Raw genomic sequence first — 26687 nt, forward strand, 5'->3', positions numbered from 1 at the left:
GCCATCTGTGGTCACTGAAGTCTCTGCTTCATTAGATGGTTCAACAGAGATTTCACTAAACACCTGAACCAGTTAGTCTCCTAGTATTTTCTGAGAATCTTTGTGTGCCTGTTGTGGCATACCTTAAACATTCAGCCAGACAGTCGACAGCTCTGTTGTATCTTTCACCTTCTGCTTTGCAGAGACTCGGTTTCAGCCAGAGGTGAGAACTTTAAGGCATCTCATTCTTATGGAGCACGCTCAGTCTTGCCCACGTGCCCTACTCTGTGCATGGTTGTGGCCTTCTTTTTTCCTAGGAATGTGTTCGAACTTCTCAAAGCTCCCATAGAAAGGTCATACCAGCTTTTCCTTGTAAGGTTTTGGTTGGAATGATGTTTACCTCAGATGTTCCCACTGCTTCAGGCATTTACAAAGTTAAGTAGCCTCTAGTTGTTTTTAAACAGATTCTTTGGTGGGGAAAGCCTTTTTATAGTGGGTGTGCTCTAAATTAGGTCAGGTATGACCTAAATCAAATCCCTTATCATTATACAGTGGAAATGAGAAATAGATTTAAGGGACTAGATCTGATAGAGTACCTGATGAACTATGGATGGAGTTTCCTGACGTTGTACAGGAGACAGGGATCAAGACCATCCCCATGGAAAAGAAATGCAGAAAAGCAAAGTGGCTGTTTGAGGAGGGCTTACAAATAGCTGTGAAAAGAAGGGAAGTGAAAAGCAAAGGAGAAAAGGAAAGATATAAGCATCTGAATGCAGAGTTCCAAAGAATAGCAAGGAGAGATAAGGAAGCCTTCCTCAGAGATCAATGCAAAGAAACAGAGGAAAACAACAGAATGGGAAAGACTAGAGATCTCTTCAAGAAAATTAGAGATACCAAAGGAACATTTCATGCAAAGATGGGCTCGATAAAGGACAGAAATGGTCTGGACCTAACAGAATCAGAAGATATTAAGAAGAGGTGGCAAGAACACACAGAAGAACTGTATAGAAAGATCTTCATGACCCAGATAATCATGATGGTGTGATCACTTATCTAGAGCCAGATATCCTGGAATGTGAAGTCAAGTGGGCCTTAGGAAGCATCACTACGAACAAAGCTAGTGGAGGTGATGGAATTCCAGTTGAGCTATTTCAAATCCTAAAAGATGATGCTGTGAAAGTGGTGCACTCAATATGCCAGCAAATTTGGAAAACTCAGCAGTGGCCACAGGACTGGAAAAGGTCCGTTTTCATTCCAATCCCAAAGAAAGGCAATGTCAAAGAATGCTCAGATTACCGCGCAATTGCACTCATCTCACATGCTAGCAAAGTAATGCTCAAAATTCTCCAAGCCAGGCTTCAGCAATACGTGAACCGTGAACTTCCAGATGTTCAAGCTGGTTTTAGAAAAGGCAGAAGAACCAGAGATCAAATTGCCAACATCCGCTGGATCATGGAAAAAGCGAGAGTTCCAGAAAAACCTCTATTTCTGCTTTATTGACTATGCCAAAGCCTTTGACTGTGTGGATCACAATAAACTGTGGAAAATTCTGAAAGAGGTGGGAATACCAGACCACCTAACCTGCCTCTTGAGAATCCTAAATGCAGGTCAGGAAGCAACAGTTAGAACTGGACATGGAACAAGCAGGTCAGGAAGCAACAGTTAGAACTGGACATGGAACAACAGACTGGTTCCAAATAGGAAAAGGAGTACATCAAGGCTGTATATTGTCACCCTGCTTATTTAACTTATATGCAGAGCACATCATGAGAAATGCTGGACTGGAAGAAGCACAAGCTGGAATCAAGATTGCCAGGAGAAATATCAATAACCTCAGATATGCAGACGATACCACCCTTATGGCAGAAAGTGAAGAGGAACTCAAAAGCCTCTTGATGAAAGTGAAAGAGGAGAGTGAAAAAGTTGGCTTAAAGCTCAACATTCAGAAAACGAAGATCATGGCATCTGGTCCCATCACTTCATGGGAAATAGATGGGGTAACAGTGGAAACAGTGTCAGACTTTATTTTTTAGGCTTCAAAGTCACTGCAGATGGTGATTGCAGCCATGAAATTAAAAGACACTTACTCCTTGGAAAGAAAGTTATGACCAACCTAGATAGCATATTAAAAGGCAGAGACATTACTTTGCCAACAAAGGTCCGTCTAGTCAAGGCTATTGTTTTTCCAGTAGTTATGTATGGATGTGAGAGTTGGACTGTGAGAAAGCTGAGCAACAAAGAATTGATGCTTTTGAACTGTGGTGTTGGAGAACACTTTTGAGAATATCTTGGACTGCAAGGAGATCCAGCCATTCCATCCTAAAGGAGATTAGTCCTGGGTGTTCATTGAAGGGAGTGATGCTGAAGGTGAAACTCCAATACTTTGACCACCTCATGCGAAATGTTGACTCATTGGAAAAGACTCTGATGCTGGTAGGGATTGAGAGCAGGAGGAGAAGGGGACGACAGAGGAAAAGATGGTTGGATGGCATCACCGACTTGATGGACATGAGTTGGGTGAACTCCGGGAGATGGTGATGGACAGGGAAGCCTGGTGTGCTGCGATGCATTGGGTCGCAAAGAGTCGGACACAACTGAGTGACTGAACTGAACTGAAAGATCGCTTTGTGAATGGTGCCTTTTAGGGACAGAAGCTAAGAAGCTCAACTAATGACAGTTCTCTGGGAAGGAAGCAGTGGGGCCATCTGTCCCTGTCTCCCTTTCTGGTGGCTGCCTGGCTGCTGGTTCTCCTGGAAACAGGGCAACTTAAAGTGGTACGAGGCCACTGGTCTTGCCCGGTGCATTACTTTGCTAGGGCTACTATAAAAAGCTGCCAGACTGAGTGAGTTACACAGCAGAGATGTTTTGTCTTACAGTTCTGAAGGACTAAAGTCCAGTCACTCAGGCTTGGATGACCCTTCTGAGGGCAGCAGGGAAAATACCTTTTCTCTCGCTTTGGAGATGGACATCTCCCTGTGTCTCTTCACAGAGTTTTCCTCTTTGTTTGTCTATGTGTCCAAATTTCCATCTTTTGTAAGGATACTAGTCCTCCTGGATTTGGTCCTACCTTGATGACTTCATTTTAACTTGATTACTTCTATAAAAACCCTATCTCCAGTAAGTTCACTTTCTGTGGAACTAGGGATTGGAATTTAAACATATGACTTTAGGGAGAAGCATAATTCAGCCCATTACACTGAGATTCAGTTGGGTTTTTTTGAATACATTTTTCCTGGGTTGCTGCAAGTCTTTGATTAATTTCTAGAGTTCTAAAAATGTTGATTCTAACAGTATGTGCCACATTGTTATGTTTTGTATTATGTTTATGACGGCAGTGATTTTGGGGTTCCTTACTCTGCCATTTTCACTGATGTCACACATTTTATTGCAGCTTTTGTTTTAGAGCGATAGTTTTTAAACCTGTTATAAAACAGTCATATGTAACTACCTTCCCTTTTTATTACTTTCTTTTATAGGATATGCTTAAATGCATCCTTAAAATGAAATAATATTTCAGTTAAGAAACAGTTGAGTCTCGGTATGGTAGGCTAAATTACGCTTCTCCATAAAGTCATATGTTTAAGCCTTAATCCCCAGTTTCCTAGAAAATGAACTTATTTGGAGACAAAATTTTTATAGAAGTAATCAAGTTAAAATGAAATCATCAGGGTAAGCCCAAATCCCACACATATAGTGGCCTTACAAAAGGGCCAGTAGCTTGTGCTGAGGAGTGACACTTTAATACTAGAAGCATTTATTAAAAGTAGAAAAAAGAAGAGACATTTAAATTGAGGTAGGTAGAAAATAAGAGGAAAAATTGAGACCAGAGAGAAGTGGAATGGAACTAAAAACTGCCTTGTATCATGAGAGAATAACTCATGTATAAAAATATTATGAATAAATTAAGATATGGTGAAATTTAAATATCATAACTTAATATTCTGAATAATTTTATATAATCTTGTAATGAATAACTATTGAAATGTAAGCTTCTAAAACAGACTTCATTAAAGTACTTAGTAAACTAATAATTAAATTTTCCTGATTGGTAATAAAAAGTTTGTTTTGTTGTTTCCTTCCTTGCCAAAAGTAAGTACCAGACTATACAGTTTCCAGGAACAAAAACACTTTATGTATTCTTTCAGGGAACATTAATAGGAAAAAATCTGCCTAATTCCTTCTGTGTGTCTATTATAATCTTAGATGTCTAACTTAATAGTGCTAAGTAATAACTAATGCTAAATACTAAATCACAAACTTTGTACAAATTGGAAAAAGGCAACAGATAATATAAGAAAACTATGCACATTACACTTATGAATATAGGTGTAAGTGTCCCAGGAAAACATACTACCAAGAATAGAGGGGAGCTTTCTTAACCTAAGTAAGGGTAGCTGTCTAAAAGCGGCATTCAGTACACACGATGCTGTATGGTAAAAGTTTAAAGAGAGTCTCTGTATAAAGTCAAGGAGAATTTTAATTCTCATAAACAATTTTTATCTTGCTGGATCACAGAAATCTTAGTATATGGTTGATCAGTGAAGTATTGCTATGAAATTACTGAGGAGTTGCTAGAAGCTTTTCTAAAATCTTCCTTATGAGTAATTCAAAATAACTGAATCTTAACTGTGTTCCTTTTACATCTCTTAGACAATACTATTTTTGCTTGTTTAATGAACAGTATTGTTTAAATTTTAAAGCAAATTGAGAAAATTCTTCGTAATTAAAATCAATCAAAGCACGTATTTGTCAATTTTTTAATCACCTTACAATTCTAAAATTCATTATGTTGTGTTATATCACTGTAGATAATGTATCATTCCTATAATCTAAGCAAATTTATCATGTCAGTTTCTTTCAGATTTGGTATCTTGGCAAAAATAAGTCATGATATAGAATTATCTTAATACTTTGTAATTAAAATAGTTCTCTGAGAGTACAATAAGTATACATGAACTCTGAATAAGAAGGCCAATAATTGATGCTAAGATTAAGATACACCCATACACACAAATAAAATAAGTGTATATTTTTGAAGGCTAGTTACTGGAATGCAGTTAAATTTAATTCTTACCAAGCAATAGCAATAATCCAAAGAAAACTTCTGAACACACGTTGCCCAGACTACAAAAATGTAAGCCATTATAGAACATGAATGAACATAAGATATTATTAGGACATTTTAATATTGTATTTTCAGTGAAAGTATATGTTATGCTTCATCAAAAGAGTCCACATGTGTTATGTGTAACCCAGCGGCTGCGGAATTCTGAACTGATAGACCCATCATTCCAGTGGCATGGGCCTAAAGGAAAAATCATTTCAGGTAGGACTCTGTTTCAGTTGTCATAATTAAAAATGATATGTATGAAATGTACTCAGAACAAAAACAGTATTTTTATCTCATACAGTTATCTAGCAGCTCACTTCTTTTTCTTGTGATTTGTTCTTGGAGTTAGAGTCTAAAAATGCAGATAGTGTGACTGTTTTTCATAGTTCTTAATTTGAGATAAAGACATAATGAATGATTAGACTGGGAATTCTCTAAGTATTCATATTTCAAAAAATGTTCCTTTTATTATAAACTTCATAAAATCATTTTGGTTACCTGTTATACTTTTGTTAACAATGTATGAAGAAACAAATATGATTCTTGCTTTTGTTAAAAATACAAATGAGTACTTTGAACTCTAGATTTAAAACTCTGGTCTTATTTGCTTTATATAGCCCCAAATAGGGACAACTTGAGACTTTATTAGTAGTTATGATTTTATATTTCTTATCTTATATTTCATTCTGACCAAAATCCTGACCAAACAAAATGGGTTATGTTTGAATTTAACTTGATTCTATAGCTCAAGGTTTAAAGAGCTACTCCACTTTCTAGGTTAGGTGGTGTGTCTTCATAGTGAATTATTCAGCTCTTAGCTAGTGACTACTTGGTGGATGCCATTGTGCTAATGAGCTTTGTGGGAGATGCGAAGAGCAGACTTAATCTTTGCCTGACTGTAGTACTAGAAGATAGGAAGGAATCTGCATAGGTAACAGAAATTCTGAGAAGTTGAGCAGTTGATACAAATCAGTGAAATGGGCCAAGTGTAAAGGCATCCAATACTGGAAATATAATCAGATTTTATTTTTATTGCTCTCTGAAAGCACATAATATAATGAAAATATATATATTACATATATTTTTACATTTGATATTAAAACTCTGAGAGTTCAAAAAAGAGGCATTTAACTTACTGATTTGTAGTTTGTTACCCCTTTGACTTGGAAATTGAGATGTGAAAGTTGTTCTTCTCTAAGAAGCCAGGAGAAGTCTTGCAGTTTGTATTGCAATGTATAGAATGTACGTGAATTTGTAATCCTTTAAGTGGAAGTGATATTTTATTTTACTCACTTTCATAATGGAAAATAGATATCAAAAATGTAGCTGTTTCCAGGTAAGGATAAAATCATATTGATGCAATGGTTTTATATTTATAAAAACTATTCCCAGAAAATTCTAGAATTCTGACAGCATGATTGCAGTTTGTTTTTCAGTGCAGTGTCATATCATAGTTTGCTGTCTGCTGGCTTTAAAGCTCAGCCCTATCACTGTTATTGTTGAAAGACCTAGAAAATGTCTCCTTTTCTTAAAGCCTGAAAAATAGAGCTTTTTGGGCTGTAGTTTAAACTACACTATACTTGTTATATTTTTATGGCTATTCCAAAGATAGTTCTCCTCCAGTTGACCCAAAGAAACTTGTAATGTAATTATGTACTTGAGCATTCCTTTGGAGAGAAATACCCAGACTGTTTAGATGGTTTGAAGTGTAGGGACCAAGTCTTAGATTTGGTCAGTTCTCTTTCTCTTTCCCTCCCCTGCCCACTCCCACACCTCCTATGGTCTCTGTCTCTTTTCCAAAATTTTTGGTTTTGAAAAGTAATACATTTATTACAAGGAGACCTGTATCTCTTACTTCAGTCCTAATACTGTTCTGATGAATTAACTCTTTTGGTGTGTGGACTTTCCCACTTTTCTAAATATTCACACAAACTTATGGAAGCACATAAACACATGTATGTTGAGCTCTACCCTGTAATTGCATCTGTATTATGTTTTTTAAAAATGAGATTGTAGATTATATCTTACTCTAATATCTTTGTTATGAAGCATCTGATATATACAAATCTGGACAAGATATATATATGTGTGTGTGTGTGTGTGTGTGTGTGTGTATAAATTATGAAGCATAATAAAACCAACATCTTACAATTGAAGCCAAGGTATACCATTCTCAAGACTGTTGAACCTTCTGATGTTTAAAAATCCCATTCTTCTGTTCCCAGCTCCTGTCAGGTAAATGCTATCCTAAACTTTTACAATATTATTCCTTAACTTTTTTAAAAGCATTTACTACATGTATGAACACACACACAAATACATACATATATCTATTGCATGTATATTCATACATGTAGTGAATGTGTGCATACACACATATGGATATATTCTGCAAATGCATTTTTATGTTAGTGTTTTTATTTTCAGTTTTATAAAAATAATCAACATGTATACTTTCATCACGTAGCAGATACTGTTCTAAGCAATTTACATGTACTAGTCATTTAAATTTCACGATAGCTCTTTGCAGTAAGTACAGCCATTTTCGCCCTTTTATATGTGGAAAATGAAGGCACTGAGAGAGCAAGGTACTTTTCTTGAAGGCACGTGCCTTTGAAGCTGGCTTTAAAGCACACAATTGCACTCACCTCACATGCTAGTAAAGTAATGCTCAAAATTCTCCAAGCCAGACTTCGGCAATACGTGAACCATGAACTTCCTGATGTTCAAGCTGGTTTTAGAAAAGGCAGGGGAACCAGAGATCAAATTGCCAACATCTGCTGGATCATGGAAAAAGCAAGAGAGTTCCAGAAAAACATCTATTTCTGCTTTATTGACTATGCCAAAACCTTTGACTGTGTGGATCACAATAAACTGGAAAATTCTGAAAGAGGTGGGAATACCAGACCACCTGACCTGCCTCTTGAGAAACCTATATGCAGGTCAAGAAGCAATAGTTAGAACTGGACATGGAACAACAGACTGGTTCCAAATAGAAAAAGGAGTACGTCAAGGCTGTATATTGTCACCCTGTTTATTTACCTTCTGTGCAGAGTACATCATGAGAAATGCTGGGCTGGAAGAAACACAAGATGGAATCAAGATTGCTGGGAGAAATATCAATAACCTCAGATATGCAGATGACACCACCCTTATGGCAGAAAGTGAAGAGGAACTCAAAAGCCTCTTGATGAAAGTGAAAGAGGAGAGTGAAAAAGTTGGCTTAAAGCTCAGCATTCAGAAAACAAAGATCATGGCATCCAGTCCCATCACTTCATGGGAAATAGAAGGGGAAACAGAGTCACACTTTATTTTTTAGGCTCCAAAATCACTGCAGATGGTGATTGCAGCCGTGAAATTAAAAGACGGTTACTCCTTGGAAGAAAAGTTATGACCAACCTAGACAGCATATTCAAAAGCAGAGACATTACTTTGCCGACTAAGGTCCATCTAGTCAAGGCTATGGTTTTTCCAGTGGCCATGTATGGATGTGAGATTTGGACTGTGAAGAAAGCTGAGCGCCAAAGAATTGATGCTTTTGAGCATCAATCAATCCAACACTGTAGTGTTGGAGAAGACTCCTGAGAGTCCCTTGGACTACAAGGAGATCCAACCAATCCATTCTGAAGGAGATCAGCTCTGGGATTTCTTTGGAAGGAATGATGCTAACGCTGAAACTCCAGTACTTTGGCCACCTCCTGCGAAGAGTTGACTCATTGGAAAAGACTTTGATGCTGGGAGGGATTGGGGGCAGGAGGAGAAGGGGACAACAGAGGATGAGATGGCTGGATGGCATCACTGTCTCGATGGACATGAGTCTGAGTGAACTCCGGGAGTTGGCGATGAACAGGGAGGCCTGGCGTGCCGCGATTCATGGGGTCGCAAAGAGTCGGACACGACTGAGCGACTGAACTGAACTGAACTTAGAGTGCACAGATGGTAATCTAAGGAAGATAGGACTAGGATTTTCCCCTCTCACCATTTTGTGACTTTTTGTAGTTTGTATCTTTCAAGGAATTTTGTCCATCTTAGATTTTTTACAACTTGTCGAACTAATGTGTGTCTGTGACATTTCCTTGTTATCTTTTTATATATTCAGGATCTCTATGATACGCCCTTATTCACTCCAGACATTGATTGTGTCCCTTCTCCGAAATTTTGGTCTTTCTGGCTGCAGGCTTAACAGTTTTATCAATCACTTCAAGGGATCAGCTTTTGACTTAATTTTTTTTGGTACTTTTCTGTTTTCAGTTTCATTGATTTATGATTATATTTTAAATTGGCTTATCTTTTTCTTTTGATGGTTGTAGAATTCTGGACTGGCAGTTCTTTTCCAGCATTCCAAAGATGGCATTCTGTATTCTTTTTGCTTTTGTGGTTTCTTATGAGAAGGTTGCTGTAGACTTGTTCTTGTCTCTCTGTAGGCACTCTGCCATTTTTTTTTTCTGATTAATTTCAAGGTTTTTCTCTTTTCCTTTCACTTAAGTGATTTAAACACTAAATGCATTTTTGTTGTACTTGTTGTTACTTGTATTATTCTGCTTTGTTTTCTGTAAGTTTCTTGAATCTGTTTTTTGATTTGTCATTAATTTTTAAATTCTCAGTCATTTTATTTTCCAGTGTTTCTTCTGCTCATTCCTGTTTCTCTGCTCTTTCGGAGGTTTCCATCACCGTTATGAACACTGTTTGAAATTGCTCTGTAAGTCTTGGATTCATTCTTCTTGGAGGTATTTTTCTCTTTGTGATTCTGGCTAGGTAAATTTCTTTTGACCTAACTTCAAGTCATTGATTCTTTTCTTAGCCATGTCAAGCCTCTTTATGAGCCCATTGGATGAAAACTTCATCTGTATTACTTTTTTTTTTTTAGTAGTTTTTGTTTGTTTTGGTTTTAGTTCAACATTTCCATTCGATTATTTCATAGAGTTTCAATCTCTATGGAAATCTCCTGTCTGATCTTGCATGCTTTCTATAAAATTTTCCATTAAATTATTTAATGTATCTTTCATAGTTATTTTAAGTAAACTGTCTGATACTTCTGACATCTGTGTCATAGCTTGCTGTTTTGGAAATGTGTCATTTCTTACCTATCTGTATGCTTCTTAATTTTTGTTAAAGTTTGACATTTTGAATAAGATAGTAAACATTGAGATAAGTATTGTTATATTTGAGATGAACACTTTTAAAAATACTATTAAAGCTTACTATTAGGAGTTTTTATTAGTCAAGAATTGTCTGACTGTGATATTGGTTATTGCCATGGTTACTGAAAAATTTTTTATCTCCAGTATCTCATCTTTGGCTTTGATTTCTCTTTTTTTTTTTTTTATTTCCTCAGAGAGAATCTCTTTCTTATTACTCTCTTAGCTTGATTTCACTGTGTTGCCAGGCTCTTATTAGTGATGGGCAGTTGGGAGAGAGAAGATCTCTAGTGTTTGGATTAAGCCTTAGACAGGTATGGTATCCCTGATCTTGTGGGTATGGCCTTCAGAAGTGCTTCATTCTATCCTCCATCCAGCTTTAGTGCTGGCCTGGTACTGCTTGCTGACTCTGCCTCAAGGATGATTATTTTTTTCCTTCCTGTTTCCTTCCCTAGTGGCTACATGTTTCCCGAGTGCTCTTGATAACAATTTTTGTTTCTCCTCCCATTGTAGGTTAAAACATTGCTCCTTACCTAGAGGCAGGGGAAATGGATGGAGGTAGAGTTTTGCCAGGGCTAATGGATCCCCTCCAGCCAGCACCCTGTGAGACTCTTGCTCCGGGTTCCCTTGATCTTCCTTTTGAGCACCCAGAGATATTCATGAAGGTCAAAGCCTGTAAGAGGGTGCAACTTCCTCTTCCCACCCCCATCTCTGATCCTCAGAGGTTTTTCACATGCGCATACTGGTTCAGTCAGTTCAGTTCAGTCGCTCAGTCATGTCCAACTCTTTGCGACCCCATGAATTACAGCATGCCAGGCCTCCCTGTCCATCACTAACTCCCGGAGTTCACTCAAACTCACGTCCATTGAGTCGGTGATGCCATCTAACCATCTCATCCTCTGTCATCTCCTTCTCCTCCTACTCCCAACCCCTCCCAGAATCAGAGTCTTTTCCAATGAGTCAACTCTTCGCAGGAGGTAGCGAAAGTACTGGAGTTTCAGCTTTCCTTTCATCATTCCTTCTAAAGAAATCCCAGGGCTGATCTCCTTCAGAATGGACTGGTTGGATCTCCTTGCAGTCCAAGGGAGTCTCAAGAGTCTTCTCCAGCACCACAGTTCAAAAGCATCAATTCTTCGGCGCTCAGCTTTCTTCACAGTCCAACTCTCACATACATACATGACCACTGGAAAAACCATAGCCTTGATTAGATGGACCTTTCTTGGCAAAGTAATGTCTCTGCTTTTGAATATGCTATCTAGGTTGGTCATAGCTTTCCTTCCAAGGAGTAAGTGTCTTTTAATTTCATGGCTGCAGTCCCCATCTGCAGTGATTTTGGAGCCCAAAAAAATAAAGTCTGACACTGTTTGCACTGTTTCCCCATCTATTTCCCATGAAGTGATGGGACCGGATGCCATGATCTTCGTTTTCCCAATGTTGAGCTTTAAGCCAACTTTTTCACTCTCCTCTTTCACTTTCATCAGGAGGCTTTTGAGTTCCTCTTCACTTTCTGCCATAAGGGTGGTGCCATCTGCATATCTGAGGTTATTGATATTTCTCCCAGCAAACTTGATTCCAGCTTGTGCTCCTTCCAGTCCAGCATTTCTCATGATGTACTGTGCATATAAATTAAATAAGCAGGGTGACAATATACAGCCTTGATGTACTCCTTTTCCTATTTGGAACCAGTCTGTTGTTCCATGTCCAGTTCTAACTATTGCTTCTTGACCTGCATATAGGTTTCTCAAGAGGCAGGTCAGGTGGTCTGGTATTCCCACCTCTTTCAGAATTTTCCACAGTTTATTGTGATCCTCACAGTCAAAGGATTTGCTATAGTCAATAAAGCAGAAATAGAGGTTTTTCTGAAATTCTCTTGCTTTTTCCATGATCCAGCAGATGTTGGCAATTTGATCTCTGGTTCCTCTGCCTTTTCTAAAACCAGCTTGACCATCTGGAAGTTCACAGTTCACGTATTGCCGAAATCTGGCTTGGAGAATTTTGAGCATTGCTTTCCTAGCGTGAGAGATGAGTGCAATTGTGCAGTAGTTTGAGCATTCTTTCGCATTGCATTTCTTTGGGATTGGAATGAAAACGGACCTTTTCCAGTCCTGTGGCCACTGCTGAGTTTTCCAAATTTGCTGGCATATTGAGTGCAGCACTTTCACAGCATCATCTTTTAGGATTTGAAATAGCTCAACTGGAATTCCATCACCTCCACTAGTTTTGTTTGTAGTGATGCTTTCTCAGGCCCACTTGACTTCACATTCCAGGATGTCTGGTTGTAGGTGAGTGATCATACCATCATGATTATCTGGGTCATGAAGATCTTTTTTGTACAGTTCTTCTGTGTATTCTTGCCACCTCCTCTTAATATCTTCTGCTTCTGTTAGGTCCAGACCATTTCTGTCCTTTATCGAGCCCATCTTTGCATGAAATGTTCCTTTGGTATCTCTAATTTTCTTGAAGAGATCTCTAGTCTTTCCCATTCTGTTGTTTTCCTCTGTTTCTTTGCATTGATCTCTGAGGAAGGCTTTCTTATCTCTCCTTTCTGTTCTTTGGAACTCTGCATTCAGATGCTTATATCTTTCCTTTTCTCCTTTGCCTTTTGCTTCTCTTCTTTTCACAGCTATTTGTAAGCCCTCCTCAAACAGCCACTTTGCTTTTCTGCATTTCTTTTCCATGGGGATGGTCTTGATCCCTGTCTTCTGGACAGTGTCATGAACCTCATTCCATAGTTCATCAGGCACTCTACCTATCAGAAATAGTCCCTTAAAACTATTTCTCACTTCCACTGTATAATCATAAGGAATTTGATTTAGGTCATACCTGATTGGTCTAGTGGTTTTCGCTGCTTTCTTTCATTTAAGTCAGAATTTGGCAATAAGGAGTCCATGATCTGAGCCACAGTCAGCTCCTGGTCTTGTTTTTGCTGACTGTATAGAGCTTCTCCATCTTTGACTGCAAAGAATATAATCAGTCTGATTTCGGTGTTGACCATCTGGTGATGTCCATATGTAGAGTCTTCTCTTGTGTTGTTGGAAGAGGCTGTTTGCTATGACCAGTGCATTCTCTTGGCAAAACTGTATTAGCCTTTGCCGCGCTTCATTCTGTATTTCAAGGCCAAATTTGCCTGTTAGTCCAGGTGTTTCTTGACTTCCTACTTTTGCATCCAGTCTCCTATAATGAAAAGGACATCTTTTTTGGTTGTTAGTTCTAAAAGGTCTTGTAAGTCTTCATAGAACCATTCAACTTCAGCTTTTTCAGCATTACTGGCTGAGGCATAGGCTTGGATAACTGCTATATTGAATGGTTTGCCTTGGAAATGAACAGATCATTGTCATTTTTGAGACTGCATCCAGTACTGCATTTTGGACTCTTGTTGACCATGATGGCTACTCCATTTCTTCTAAGGGATTCCTTCCCGCAGTAGTAGATACAATGGTCATCTGAGTTAAATTCACCCATTCTAGTCCATTTTAGTTTGCTGATTCCTAGTTAGCACTTGGCTTTTAGCAATTCACTGAAGCCTTTCAGCCAGTTTTGAAGCAAATGCTTGGCTTCAGGCTCTCCTTGTAGGCACTGTACATTCCTAGATTTCAGGTGATTGGTGGCCCTACCTGCCTGAGGGGTTTGATAGATTCAAGAGAGTTCATTGATGGACACTTTTCTGTCTTTTCCCTTATTGTTATATGATATTGATGCTCTTATATTCACTCTCCGTATCTGAGCAGAAAGGAAAAGTATAAACCTATTTTTTGAAAGAGTAAGCTAAAATGAAATTGTACTTAAATTCTGCCATGTTATTTTAGAGAGCTCTGAGGCATGGGTTTCTAGAAATTGAATCCAACTCTAAATTTTTAGATGATCAAGCTAAATTCTAGAGAGAGAAGTACAGAGTTTAGTTCAATTATTTATTGACTGTTGTTATGTGAGTTCTTATAGTGATATGTTATTGTGTTTTGACTTGGCATCCCATTTAAACTTAGTTATTTAAAAGTCAGTTTGGTAAGTGGTATTTGTTAAGTGGATTCTTCTCCTGGCTGTGATATCATCTGGGCATTTCTTCAAAGTGTGCGACTTTTAAATGTTTTAAAATAAGAATATAGCTGGAGAGTATTTTCTTACAAATTGTATGATACTAGATTTTCTGGTTGTCATTATATTTACTGTTGTATTAGGCACTCATATATAAATACATTTTTAAATTGATGCTTCTGTTTTGGGAAATTTCTGTTTTAAATTAATGCCAGGGAATACATAGCCTCATTGATGACATATTATTCTAAAATTTCTTTACAACTTGTGAGCACCTTTTATCATATGATATGATATATCAGTCTTTGCTGAAATACAGTGTATCAGGCGCTTGAAAAACTTTTATCTGTTCCAAAAAAGAGACAATATGTTATGATAAATGTATACTCTTTCATTAAAAGATATTCATGAAGAAATAGGCAGTACAATAGAAATGCATTCTAAATTTGTGTCACATTTTTCAGCTTCATCCTGGATATAGAAATGGGAGTTCTCAAGGCATAATGCTCTATGTAAAGCACTTGAGGGCAGGTGTATCCATCTATTCATTTCTCCTTCAATATCTGAAACAGGGCTTTGCATGTCTAGAAACCAAACAGATTGTTAGTGAAAAATTAATGATGAAAATTGCTTAATAATAACTAATTTTTTTGTCTTATTTTGAAGTAATTGCTTCAAAATAAATTTCAATTTGACCGTTATGGGCAATAAATTATTTTCTTAAAATAGAAAATGATGAGCAATTATTTACTGAGATAATATTTTCAATTCTTATGAATGGTTTATTAAATTATTAAGTAAGTGAGTTTTAATGTCTAATAGTTTTTCTACTGCAGAACCATGGTTATGAACTTTCAAAATAACAACCTTTAATTGCTTAGTGACTTAAAGCTTTTTCAAGTACTTTAGCATTCCTTGTATTTGTTATACAAAAACAATTCTATAAGATATATTATCATATTTTATGATTCTTTGTTGTACAAATGAAGGAGCTAGACTTCAAAAAGATTAAGTGATTATCCCTTAGTTACAGTTTGTGAGAAAGGTACACCTCAAATCCAAGTCTTAATCCTTTTAAATCAGGCTTCTCTTCTATCACATAACATGGCTTTCTCCCATTTGCTACTTTAAGAAATGTTGAAGTTGCAAGAGATCTTACATCCAGTTCTGACTTCTAGCACAGCAGTTCTGATTGTGACTCTGGGCATGAAGTTATCCAACCTATATTTTCTTTCTTGTGCAACCCTTAGAGTTGTAATCCAACTTTTGCCTAGTACCTGTGTAATGACAACCAATCTCTAGTTGTCAGTGATTATATTGAGTTAAATCTTTGTTCCAGATATGGTGTTTCATCCCTTTAATATATAGTTTGTATGCTTACTGAGAACATAACTCATCTATAAAATATTTATATGCATATATATAGATACAGTTATTTGACAGTATATATAAATATATACTATTTGATATGTTTATGAGTGTTGATCATGCGGTCTCAATGCAGCAGGCAGATTAGGAGCACATCATGTATGTGTGATTTTTAGCCTCTTAACACTTGGGCAGGTACACACTTCATGAACTCTGATTAGTGAAATTCTGACACTCAGAAGTACATCTTGGCACCTACTGTCAAGAAACACCAGACACAATGACTGTGTTCCCTCGACTTCTTTAATGTATAGCAGGTAAATTTGGATCGCTTTTCTCTGTTTAGGATATAGCTTGTTATTTTATCTCAGTCTCATGTTATTTAAGCCACTGACCACTGTATCTTCTTATTCTATTAGAAAACAGCACTGCACAAATCACCTCCACAGGAAGCCTTGTATTCCAGAACTTTGAGGAAAGCATGAGTGGTGTTTACACATGTTTTCTGGAGTATAAACCTACTGTGGAAGAAGTCATTAAAAATCTCCAACTGAAATATGTTGTATATGGTAAGAAGAGGTTTTAGTTCTAGTTTAACATTTCTTAATGTTTTCAAATATTTGCATATTTTAACAAGTTTGTTTTAAAGGGATTTTGTTATTTTTATTCTTAAAGAAAAATTTATGCCTGGTTGTATTTTGCAAAGTGCTTTGGAAGGAGTTAGTGGTAAGTGAAGATCTTTTATCTTCAGGAGAATGTTGACTTTTACAGATCAATTTAAGACAGTGACTAAAAACAGAATGGTAGAGAAGTCATGTTTTCAGAGTATGAGGGTGATACTGTAGTCTGTTCTGCTTTTAAATTCTTAGTATCATTTTTGATAGTTCACTGCCATTCTCCTGAACAAAAACATGAGTTGCCACTGTATGTAAAACCCTTTTGTGAAAACAGTTGGATCTGCTGATATCTGAGACCAACAGCTGAATTAGTAGTGGAGTGGCCAGGGGAACAGCCTGAATGGAGGTTCCGTCTCATTGGTGGGACCTACATATGGAGACAGAGTCATGGTCCTCAAGGATGCCCTTGTCTTACCTTCAGAGTTTCTAAACCTATTACCCTACAGTAGCAGGTTTTATAGGTACAGTTAAGTGAAGATCTTGAGATGAGAGACCATCCTTAATTACTTGGACTGGCCCCGGGCAGTCATAAGAGTCCTTTAAGAGGAATGCAAGAAGGCCAAAGGCAGAAAAAAGAAAATATGATGAAATGAGAGGCTAGAGGGAGGGGCCGCAAGCCAAGGAGGCAGCAGATCTCTAGATCCTGGAGGTGGCTGAGAAGTGGGAACCCCATGGAGCTTCCAAAGTGAATGTACCTTGATTTCAGTCTTGTAAGACTCACGTTGAACTTCTGATCTCTGAAACTGTAAGATAATATATTTGTGTTATTTTAAATGACTATGTATGTAGCTTAAGAAGTTAATATACCATTGGAAGCAGTAGGAAACTAAGGTACCACTGTTTTCACAGCTGGGATATAGAACAAATGGCTGAATTATTAATAGTTTCTTGATCATTTTTTGGTCACTAAAAAACACTATCCCATATATCTAAAGAAAGACATAATTTTCATGAGAAATTGTATTACCTTTGTTTGGCAAATAATTTGTTTAAACTTTATAATCAGTCACACTTCATTTTTGTTATAGTTTTTTTCTATAATACATGATATAGACTTGCTATAGCTCCAGTTGAGCTATTTCAAATCCTAAAAGATGATGCTGTTAAAGTGCTATACTCAATATGGCAGCAAGTTTGGAAAACTCAGCAGTGGCCACAGGACTGGAAAAGGTGAGTGTTCATTCCAGTCCCAAAGAAGGGCAATGCCAAAGAATGTTCAAACTGTTGCATAATTGCACTCATATCACACGCTTGCAAGGCAATACTCAAAATTCTCCAAGCCAGGCTTCAACAGTACGTGAATTGTGAACGTCCAGATGTTCAAGCTGGATTTAAAAAAGGCAGAGGAACCAGAGATCAATTGCTTAACATCTGTTGGTTCATAGAAAAAGCAAGAGAGTTCCAGAAAAGCATCTATTTCTGCTTTATTGATTATGCCAAAGCCTTTATTTGTGTTTTATTGATTATGCCAAAGCCTTTGACTGTGTAGATCACAACAAACTGTGGAAAATTCTTCAAGAGATGGGAATACCAGACCAGCTCACCTGCCTCCTGAGAAATCTGTATTCAGATCAAGAAGTAACAATTGGAATTGGACATGAAACAACAGACTGGTTACAAATCAGGAAAGGATTATATCAAGGCTGTATATTGTCACCCTGCTTATTTAACTTAAATGCAGAGTACATCATGAGAAATGCTGCACTAGATGAAGCACAAGCTGGAATCAGGATTGCCAGGAGAAATATCAATAACCTCAGATATGCAGATGACACTACCCTTATGGCAGAAAGTGAAGAGGAACTGAAGAGCCTCTTGATGAAAGTGAAAGAGGAGAGTGAAAAGTTGGCTTGAAACGGTCCCATCACTTCATGGCAAATAGATGGGGAAACAGTGGAAACAGTGACTGACTTTATTTTCTTGGGCTCCAAAATCACTGCAGATGTTGATTGCAGCCATGAAATTGAAAGATGTTTGCTCCTTGGAAGAAAAGTTATGACCAAACTAGATAGCATATTAAAAAGCATAGCCATTACTTTGCCAACAAAGGTCCATCTAATCGAAGCTATGGTTTTTCCAGTGGTCATGTATGGATGTGAGAGTTAGACCACGAAGAAAGTTAAGCGACAAAGAGCTGATGCTTTTGAACTGTGATGTTGGAGAACACTCTAGAGAGTCCCTTGGATTGCAAGGAGATCAAACCAGTCAATCCTGAGGGAAATCAGTCCTGAATATTCATTGGAAGGACTGATGCTGAAGCTGAAGCTCTGATACTTTGGCCACCTGATGCAAAGAACTAACTCACTGGAAAAGACCCTGATGCTGAGAAAGATGAAAAGGCATGAGAAGGGGATGACAGAGGATGAGATGGTTGGATGGCATCACTGACTTGATAGACATGAATTTGAACAAACTGGGAATTGTTGATGGACAGGGAAGCCTGGCATGCTGCTGTCCATGGGGTCGGAAAGAGTTGGACACGACTGAGTGACTGAACTGAACTGATGATATAGATATGTTATTTTATGTAGTTTATAGCAGCTATACTTTGGAATCTCTCATAAGGGTATATTCACATAAGCTAAGAAAGGTAATAGTGCTTAAAATGAATGTTAATTTATAGTAAGGAAAATTATAGCTAATATTTGCTGAGCATTTACTATGTGCCAGGTAATGCTGTGTTTTTATGCATAATTATAGTAAGAGCAAAACACATATATTACTTATTTTTCAAGGCATTCTTTTTAGATTTTTAAATTTATTTTTGGCTATGCTGGATCTTCATTGCTGTGCATGGGCTTTCACTAGTTGTGGGGAGTGGGGGCTAGTTTCCAGGTGCAGTGGGTGGGCTTCTCATTGCAGTGGCTTCTCTTGTTGCAGAACATGGGTTCTAGGGCTTGATCTCAGTAGTTATGGCACATGGGCTTAGTTGCCCTGCAGCATGTGGAATCTTACCGGACTAGGGATCAAATGTGTGTTCCTGTATTGGCAGTTCGATTCTTAACCATGGGACCACCAGGAAAGTCCTTCAAATTTTTTTTTTCTAACTTCCCTGTTGATTTCTTCTTTGACACATTGGCTACTTAGAATTATGTTCTTTAATTTCTACACATTTGTGAATTTTTCATATTTTTTTCTATTACTCTGATTTTATTATATTGTAGTCAAAGAAAATAATTTGTATTATTTCAGTCATTTAAAATTTATTTTGATTTGTCCCTTAAAATAGTTTCTATCCTGAGAATGTGCCATGAGCACTTGGAAGAATGTATATTCTACAGCTGCTAGATGGAAAGTTCTGTAGATATCATTTATGTATATTAGGTTTGGGCATTATTTAAGTGTTGTATATCCTTGTTGGTTTCTGCATAGTTGTTTATTATTGTAAGTGAGGTATTGAATTCTCCAATATTTTGAATTGTTCATTTCTTTGATTATTTCTATCATTTTTTTTTTGCTATCATTTTTTTTATGCCTCATTGTAGTGCTTTGTTCTTAGATGTTTGTGTTTGTATTTTTCTCTCTTCCTGATAGGTTGTCTTTTTTAATCATAAAAATATGTTGCCCTTTATCTATGGCAGCATTTTTTGTTTGTTCTAAAGTTTACTCTGCTTGACAGTTGAATAGCCATTCCTACTTTCTTGTGACTGTTGTGTATATGGTGTATTATTTTCCACCCCATCACTTTCAGTCTGTTTGTATCTGTGCATCTAATGCGTGTCTCATGTAGACACTAAGACACTAAGTTTATTACTTTTAAAATCCAGATTCTCAGTCTCTGCCTTTTGATTATATAATTTAATTCATTCACATTTAATGTTATTTATACAATTGGGTATACTTTATCATTTTACTTTATATTTCCCTGTCTTGCGTGTTGCTCTATTTCTCATTCAGTTCAGTTCAGTTCATTAGTCGTGTCTGACTCTTTGTGACCCCATGAGCTGCAGCATGCCAGGCCTCGCTGTCCATCACCAGTTCCTGGAGTTCACCCACCCAAACTCACGTGCATCGAGTCAGTGATGCCATCCAGCCATCTTATCCTCTGTTGTCCCCTCCTCCTCCTGCCCCTAGTCCCTCCCAGCATCAGGGTCTTTTCCAATGAGTCAACTCTTCGCATGAGGTGGCCAAAGTATTGGGAGTTTCAGCTTCAGCATCAGTCCTTCCAATGAACACCCAGGATGGATCTCCTTTAGGATGGACTGGTTGGATCTCCTTGCAGTCCAAGGGACTCACAGTAGTCTTCTCCAACACCACAGTTCAAAAGCATCAATTCTTCAGTGCTCAGCTTTCTTCACAGTCTAACTCTCACATTACATCTTGTGAATTAAGTGAATATTTTCTAATGTAGTATTTTAATTACTTTAGTGATATTTGCTCGATATATTTTAAGTCATTTCCTTATTGATTTCTCTAGAGATTACCACATATATCTTAACCTATCAGAATCAGCTTGATAACTTAATTCTAGTGAGATATAGAAACCTTAAACTCATGTAGATGCATTCCTTTCCCATGCTTTTTGTGGTATATTATAAACATTATATCTGTAAGTGTTGCAAAACTAACAATACATTTCTATATTTAATATTTTGTATAATTTTATATATCTCAGAGAAGCTGAAATTAGAACAAGTGTATACTTATAGACTTTTTTGCATTAATCTTCTTGTTTATCATTTTTAATTTTCTTAAATTGTTCCTATTTTTCCAAGCTTCCATCTGTAATCATTTCTTAAGCTAGTACAGCCTTGCTTCTACCTACTTCCTTTTTGTTTCTATTGGAAAATCTGTATGTTTGGTCCCAGTGATAACATCATACACAAATTCTTTTATACAATTGCTTTTTAAATCAGTAAAGAGGACAAGTAGAAATAAGCACTTATTCTGTCTTTATAATTACATAATTTACTCGTGTACCTTGTTTTTCATGTAGATTCAAATTATTGACTGAGGTCATATTCTTTCAGTCTTGAAAATTCAAGAAGATTTGAAAATCTAATTAGTTTTATCCACTTTGATTAAAATTTGGTATTGGGAAGTTTGTGAAAAAAGTTTTAAAACACTTGGTCAAAAATCATCAGTCGCTGTGAGACAATACTTATTTCTTAACCAGAGTTACAAGAAATAACAAAAGTAAACAGAGAATCACTTAAAAGCAAAGAACCTGACATAATCTGTTATCAGAAATGATATTCCAAGAAAACTTTATTTTCTAAACAGAAAGAAAAAGTTAATCCAAGCCTTACCTTAGCTTGCTCCCAACATAATCAATTTACCCAACTAAATTCAATCCAGTCTTAGAAAATCCTGATCGTGCATAATGTTTTCAATACTTTTTCATAAATTCTCATGCCTTCTTTTACTGAAAACATACCTTACTTTCCCTAAAAGATTTTTCCACACCAAATTACTTTTCTTGCTGAAAGATTTTCAAGAGATCAAAAGTCTAGTAAACCTAGGTACAACAAAAATATTATGCTTAACATTGATGACTCCTGAGACTCTATTATGTCTATATTAATCTATATTAATCAAACCAACAAGCTTAAGCTACCTTCAGTACCAGATGTCAGTTTGGTACTGAATACTTTCCAGATGACTTAAACCTGAAATTCATTCTGGCCAAATTACTTTATATATCTGAGTATTTATATAAGCACTTAATTTCCCTTAAGTCAATTAAATATAGCTTTTTTTGTGAATTAACACACACACACAGAGGCCTCATAGTTCCTCATCCAAAATTTCAGCCATGAATCAGTTACAGCAATGTAAAACCCATCTGTCTGCAAAAGAGTTTGGTTTAAATTTGGATTTCTAGCAGATGGGACAAATCAAGCTCACTTCTCTAGATGGCTAAATCTGTTTCACTAGTCTTTAGGGAAAAGATGCTCAAAGTTTTTATTTTTCCTTGACAAGTTCCAAATTATTTGCTCTCTTTTTCAAAATTTGCGTTTGAAAAAGATAGCATAGAGAAAGGTTTCCAGAGAAAAACCAGGTAGAATATTTGCATCTCAAAGGCACAAGTAAATCCCTCCTAGGATAACTTTGTTTCCCCTTTGTTTAGTACTTACAAGCCTCTTAAGATAGATGGGGAAGGTTTTAGGAGTGCTAAAAATATTGGTGGGTTTTGAATTATTTTTGGAGCTACACCTCTGGTCCTGTAAAGACTAGATTTGTAAAACAAGGACAGTTTCCCGCCCCCCCCCCCCCCCCCGCCCCTTTAAAAAGGATTGGGTGGCTTCTCAGTGATACTGAAGGACTAATATACCCATTTACCCATGTTGGGATGTTTTACTTTCCCTCCTGTAGGTTAGGGGAGAAGGCTTCTTTGAAATTTCTATCCAGGAACAGCCCCTGGAGAAGGGAATGACTACCCAGGGTGGTATTCTTACCTTGAGAATCCCATGGATAGAGGAGCCTGGCAGGCTACAATCCATGGGGCTGCAAAGAGCTGGACACAACTGAGCGACTGAACAACGCACATACACATGGTTAGCTTAGTTCTATCAGTGGCCTGCCATTTTGGTACTCTATTTTCAAACACTTTTGGGTATCCTCCCTGGCTTTAAGAAGCTTCCCACATGGCTCAAGTAGTAAAGAATCTGCCTGCAATGCAGGAGACACAGGAGATGTGGGTTTGATCCCCAAGTTGGGAAGATCCCCTAGAGGTGGAAGTGGCGACCACTCCAGTATTCTTGCCTGGAAAATCCCATGGACAGAAGAGCCAGGTGGGCTACAGCCCATAGGGTTGCAGAGTTGGACACGAATGCGCATGCACATTTGTGTTCAGACCTTTGATCTGAGGAGGCTTGCCTACAGCCTCTCCCATTGGCACCCTCTGCTTGAATTCTGTAAGCACACAGGTGGAACCATTCAAGACACTACAGTGTCTGGGTTTGTCCATTCAAAGGCAAATAGATCCTGGGAGTCTGGGTGCAGGGAAGAAAACCACCTTTAGTTCTAGCACTGTGAACCAGTTCAGCCACCCATAGTTTTACAACTTAGATGGGCTTGTCAGCTGAAAGAGATGTGCAACTTGAGAGTAGTGAGTCAAGTTTTATTTGGGGTAAAATGAAGATAGCATCCCAGGAGGTAGCACCTCAAATAGCTCTGAGAGACTGCTCCCAAGAGGCAGTGGGGGAAGGTCAATATATAAAATTTTGGTGAAGGGGGAGTTCAGTACGATTAAGCACTCAATTTATAAGAGATTTTCTGCTAGTCATGAGATGCTGATGTCCTCATGAAGGGATTTAGTGCTTTTCTAGATATGAAGAGATGCAAAGATTGGGATCATGAGGTCAGTTCTGAAAATATTTAACTATCTATAGAGCTGTCCCACCAGATTGCCTGGAGCGCAGAGTGCGTCACTGCACCCTGAGCTCCTTCAGGGGTGTTGAAGGTCAGCAGCCGCAGCACAGGGTTCAGTCTCCTCAGAGGCAGATGGCAGGTGCTCTTGCTCAGCCAGTGGCAGTGCTCTTGGCAGGTGTCATTTGTATCTGACAGGATGGAATGGTGATCTCCTCTAGTTTGAGACTGTGTTAGATTCCTCGGGCCAAGACCAGTTGTTTGTCCTAGTGGCTGTCATCTCCATAAGGATCTCCAGCTTGGGCTGTTTTCTGGAATTTAGTGAGCAAGTCCCTTCCTGACAAGCAGATGGGGCACTTGGATGTGAGCAGAAATGGATGTGCAAAGGTAAAGCCTTCTAGCAAGCAGTTGAGGGGAGGGGTGGATTACTTGGTTTGGGCTTTCTGTCAATCCCTGTTATACAACACTGAGAAGACAAGGGTCCAGGGACATCAGTTAGCACACAGTAGACTGCCCCCATATTTAGTAAGAAAATGACTTGCCTGCCTGCTACATCAAAGATTATCAGAGGTTCCTCTGGAGAAATGACCAGGTATCCTTTGGGAGCCAGGGAAAGTCCTGGGCTCCAACAGTTTTCAGTCCTCTTACCATCATTGGTTTGGTAGCCCCAGGTCCCCTTTGGGGCTGAGGATGGTTCCTCTTCCAGTGATCTTCTCATTTTCATATCAAGCAGAGTCCCAGTGGACTTTTCCCATACAGGCAGCGTTTGTTTTTCCAGTCACCCTATTGGCCACACTTAAAACAGCAGATATTTTCTCAGTGAAACAGTGGCTCTGATCCAGGCTTCTTGGTTCTTGTCCTCACCATGGGTTTTCACAAGGATGGGTAACCCTGAGGTGGTGCAGGGGTTAGGGCTGCCTCTGGTAATTGTGCTGTTAACTTTTGAATCCTTTTTGCCTTTTCAACCCTATCACTATTGTTAAATACTACAAAGGCCAAATCCATGAGCTGATTTATGGGGGTCTAGGGTTTCACTTTCACTTTTCACTTTCATGCATTGGAGAAGGAAATGGCAACCCACTCCAGTGTTCTTGCCTGGAGAATCCCAGGGACGGGAGAGCCTGGTGGGCTGCTGTCTATGGGGTCGCACAGAGTTGGACACAACTGAAGTGACTTAGCGGCAACAGCATCAGGGTTTTCAGGTCCCCAGATGGGAGTTAATAGATAAATGGTCCAGATGACTGTCCCCACTCAGAACTGGGGGGAGTAGGATTTCCCAGCTGTCGATCTCAGGGAGGTGAACTTGTAAGGGGATCATCTGAAACATCAGGCTCCTGAAGGGGAGAAGGTACTTTGAAGGGATGTGAACAAGGCATACCTGGCTGGAGTTCTTTAGACCTGGATTTTGGAGCAGGGTCATGGACCTTTGGATGGATGGGACTTACTCCCCCTGCCATTTTCCTTTCCTTTTACAAAATAGACCCAGCTGCAAGATGGTATTGTAATTCAGTCACCCAACTTTTTTTTTTTTTTTTGCCACATTTCTTGGTTTCCTAGTATGTATTGAGATCATGCAGTATTGCAAAAGAAAATTAATTTCTTTTTCTTAAACCATCCTGTCTAAATTTTCTCCAGTTAGCTAATATGAATCCTAGCAGGGAGTCCTTCAGGATGCTTGTAGTTGCCCGCATCTTTTGTTGGGATATTTTGATAAGACAGGGGTCTGATTGATTCTTGTCAGATGGTAGTTATTTGTCTTGGCATTCTCCCAGTGTCAACAGTGGGGTCCCTGTGAACACCTGAAATCTGCCACATTGGTTAGCCTGAGGAGGCCCCTTGGATTAGTTAAGAAAAGGAATAAAAGGCAGTGGGGGAAGAAGCAACCAGAATCCCAGGGCCTAGATCCTTTAGAGACAGAAGGAGGAGACCTCCTTGAGCCAGCTGAACAGATTACCTTTATCACTGAAAGAAACAAATAGAGCTGAAGGGTATCTCTCCTCAGAATGTGGTCCATGTGATGTTGAGGAGGGCTGTTGTTGCTCAGTCAGTAAGTCATGTCCACTCCTTGCGACCTCATGGATGGTAGCATGCCAGGCTCCTATGACCTCCACTATCTCCCAGAGTTTGCTCAATCTCCTACCAATTGGGAGATAGAGAAGGACAGAGAAGAGCTACCTCTTCATAGAATTAAAAGAGGCAAAACCCAATCTGCCGGCAAAGCCAGCAAGCAGGAGCAGGGATCAATAGATAGTCTAAGAGGTCAAGAGAGAAGGAGGATACAAGAGAAATCTAGGACAGGAGGGAAGGTGTGCAGTCATGATGCTTCCCAAGAGACATTTGTAAGCCCACTACCTCCTCTCAGAGGTTGGTAAAATCTGCATGTGACCTCCACGAGATAAGTGCTCACCCACACTTCTGTTCAAGGGTGTCTGGGCACCCCACCAGATGTGACCCTTAAGAGGAAGCATGACACCTGGCTTGGTATCACAATTGATGATGGGGTTGAAATAAGGAGGAAGACTGAGTGGGACTAGGAAGGTGCACAGCTGCAAGCTTCATAGCAGGGAGGACCTGCAGCCCTCTGGAGGGAAGTGCTTGTCCACAACATTCCCTTGGGGTGCAGTGATGCTGTAAGCTCCACAAGTATTCGGGGAGGGCCAGGCTACAAATCTGGAGGAGGATTCAGGGAATTCCTCAGTTTGGGCCCTCTCGTAGTTCCAGCATCCTGGAACTGGGGCTGGGATGAAGGATGAGCAGGGAGGGGAGGAGCCACAGGGGAAACTCACCCAAGCAAGTTGTCAGTTGCGTGTGACAGTCTTCATTTGAATGTCCGGTGGGTCATCTTGTGGAGCTTCTCAAGTTCACAGAGATAGAACGATAGAGGAAAGCAAAAGATCGAGGGCCCTTGGCCTTGTGGGCTCCTTCACAGCCAGAGAACTGGTCTCTGCCAGATCCTGCAGGCAGCGTGACCTACTACCTAAGGGGCTACTTGAATCTACATGGCTTGTGACAAGTCCCCGTCACCCTTCAGAGGGGGAGCTGTAGCCCAACAGGTGGATGGAGATTACGCTC

The 26687-nt window shown here is 38.7% G+C and overlaps 1 protein-coding gene across 1 annotated transcript in view; it reads left to right on the plus strand.

Annotated features, from left to right (window-relative positions):
* ZPBP (zona pellucida binding protein) overlaps nucleotides 1-26687 on the plus strand; it is a 127250-nt gene that overhangs the window by 9574 nt on the left and 90989 nt on the right. Inside the window, exons 3-4 of the mRNA XM_052639235.1 lie at nucleotides 5180-5305; nucleotides 16047-16196. Of these exons, the coding sequence (XP_052495195.1) occupies nucleotides 5180-5305; nucleotides 16047-16196 (276 nt within the window). The remainder of the gene's footprint in view (nucleotides 1-5179; nucleotides 5306-16046; nucleotides 16197-26687) is intronic.

This window comes from Budorcas taxicolor, chromosome 4 (assembly GCF_023091745.1).
Source record: "Budorcas taxicolor isolate Tak-1 chromosome 4, Takin1.1, whole genome shotgun sequence".
Taxonomy (NCBI): domain Eukaryota; kingdom Metazoa; phylum Chordata; class Mammalia; order Artiodactyla; family Bovidae; genus Budorcas; species Budorcas taxicolor.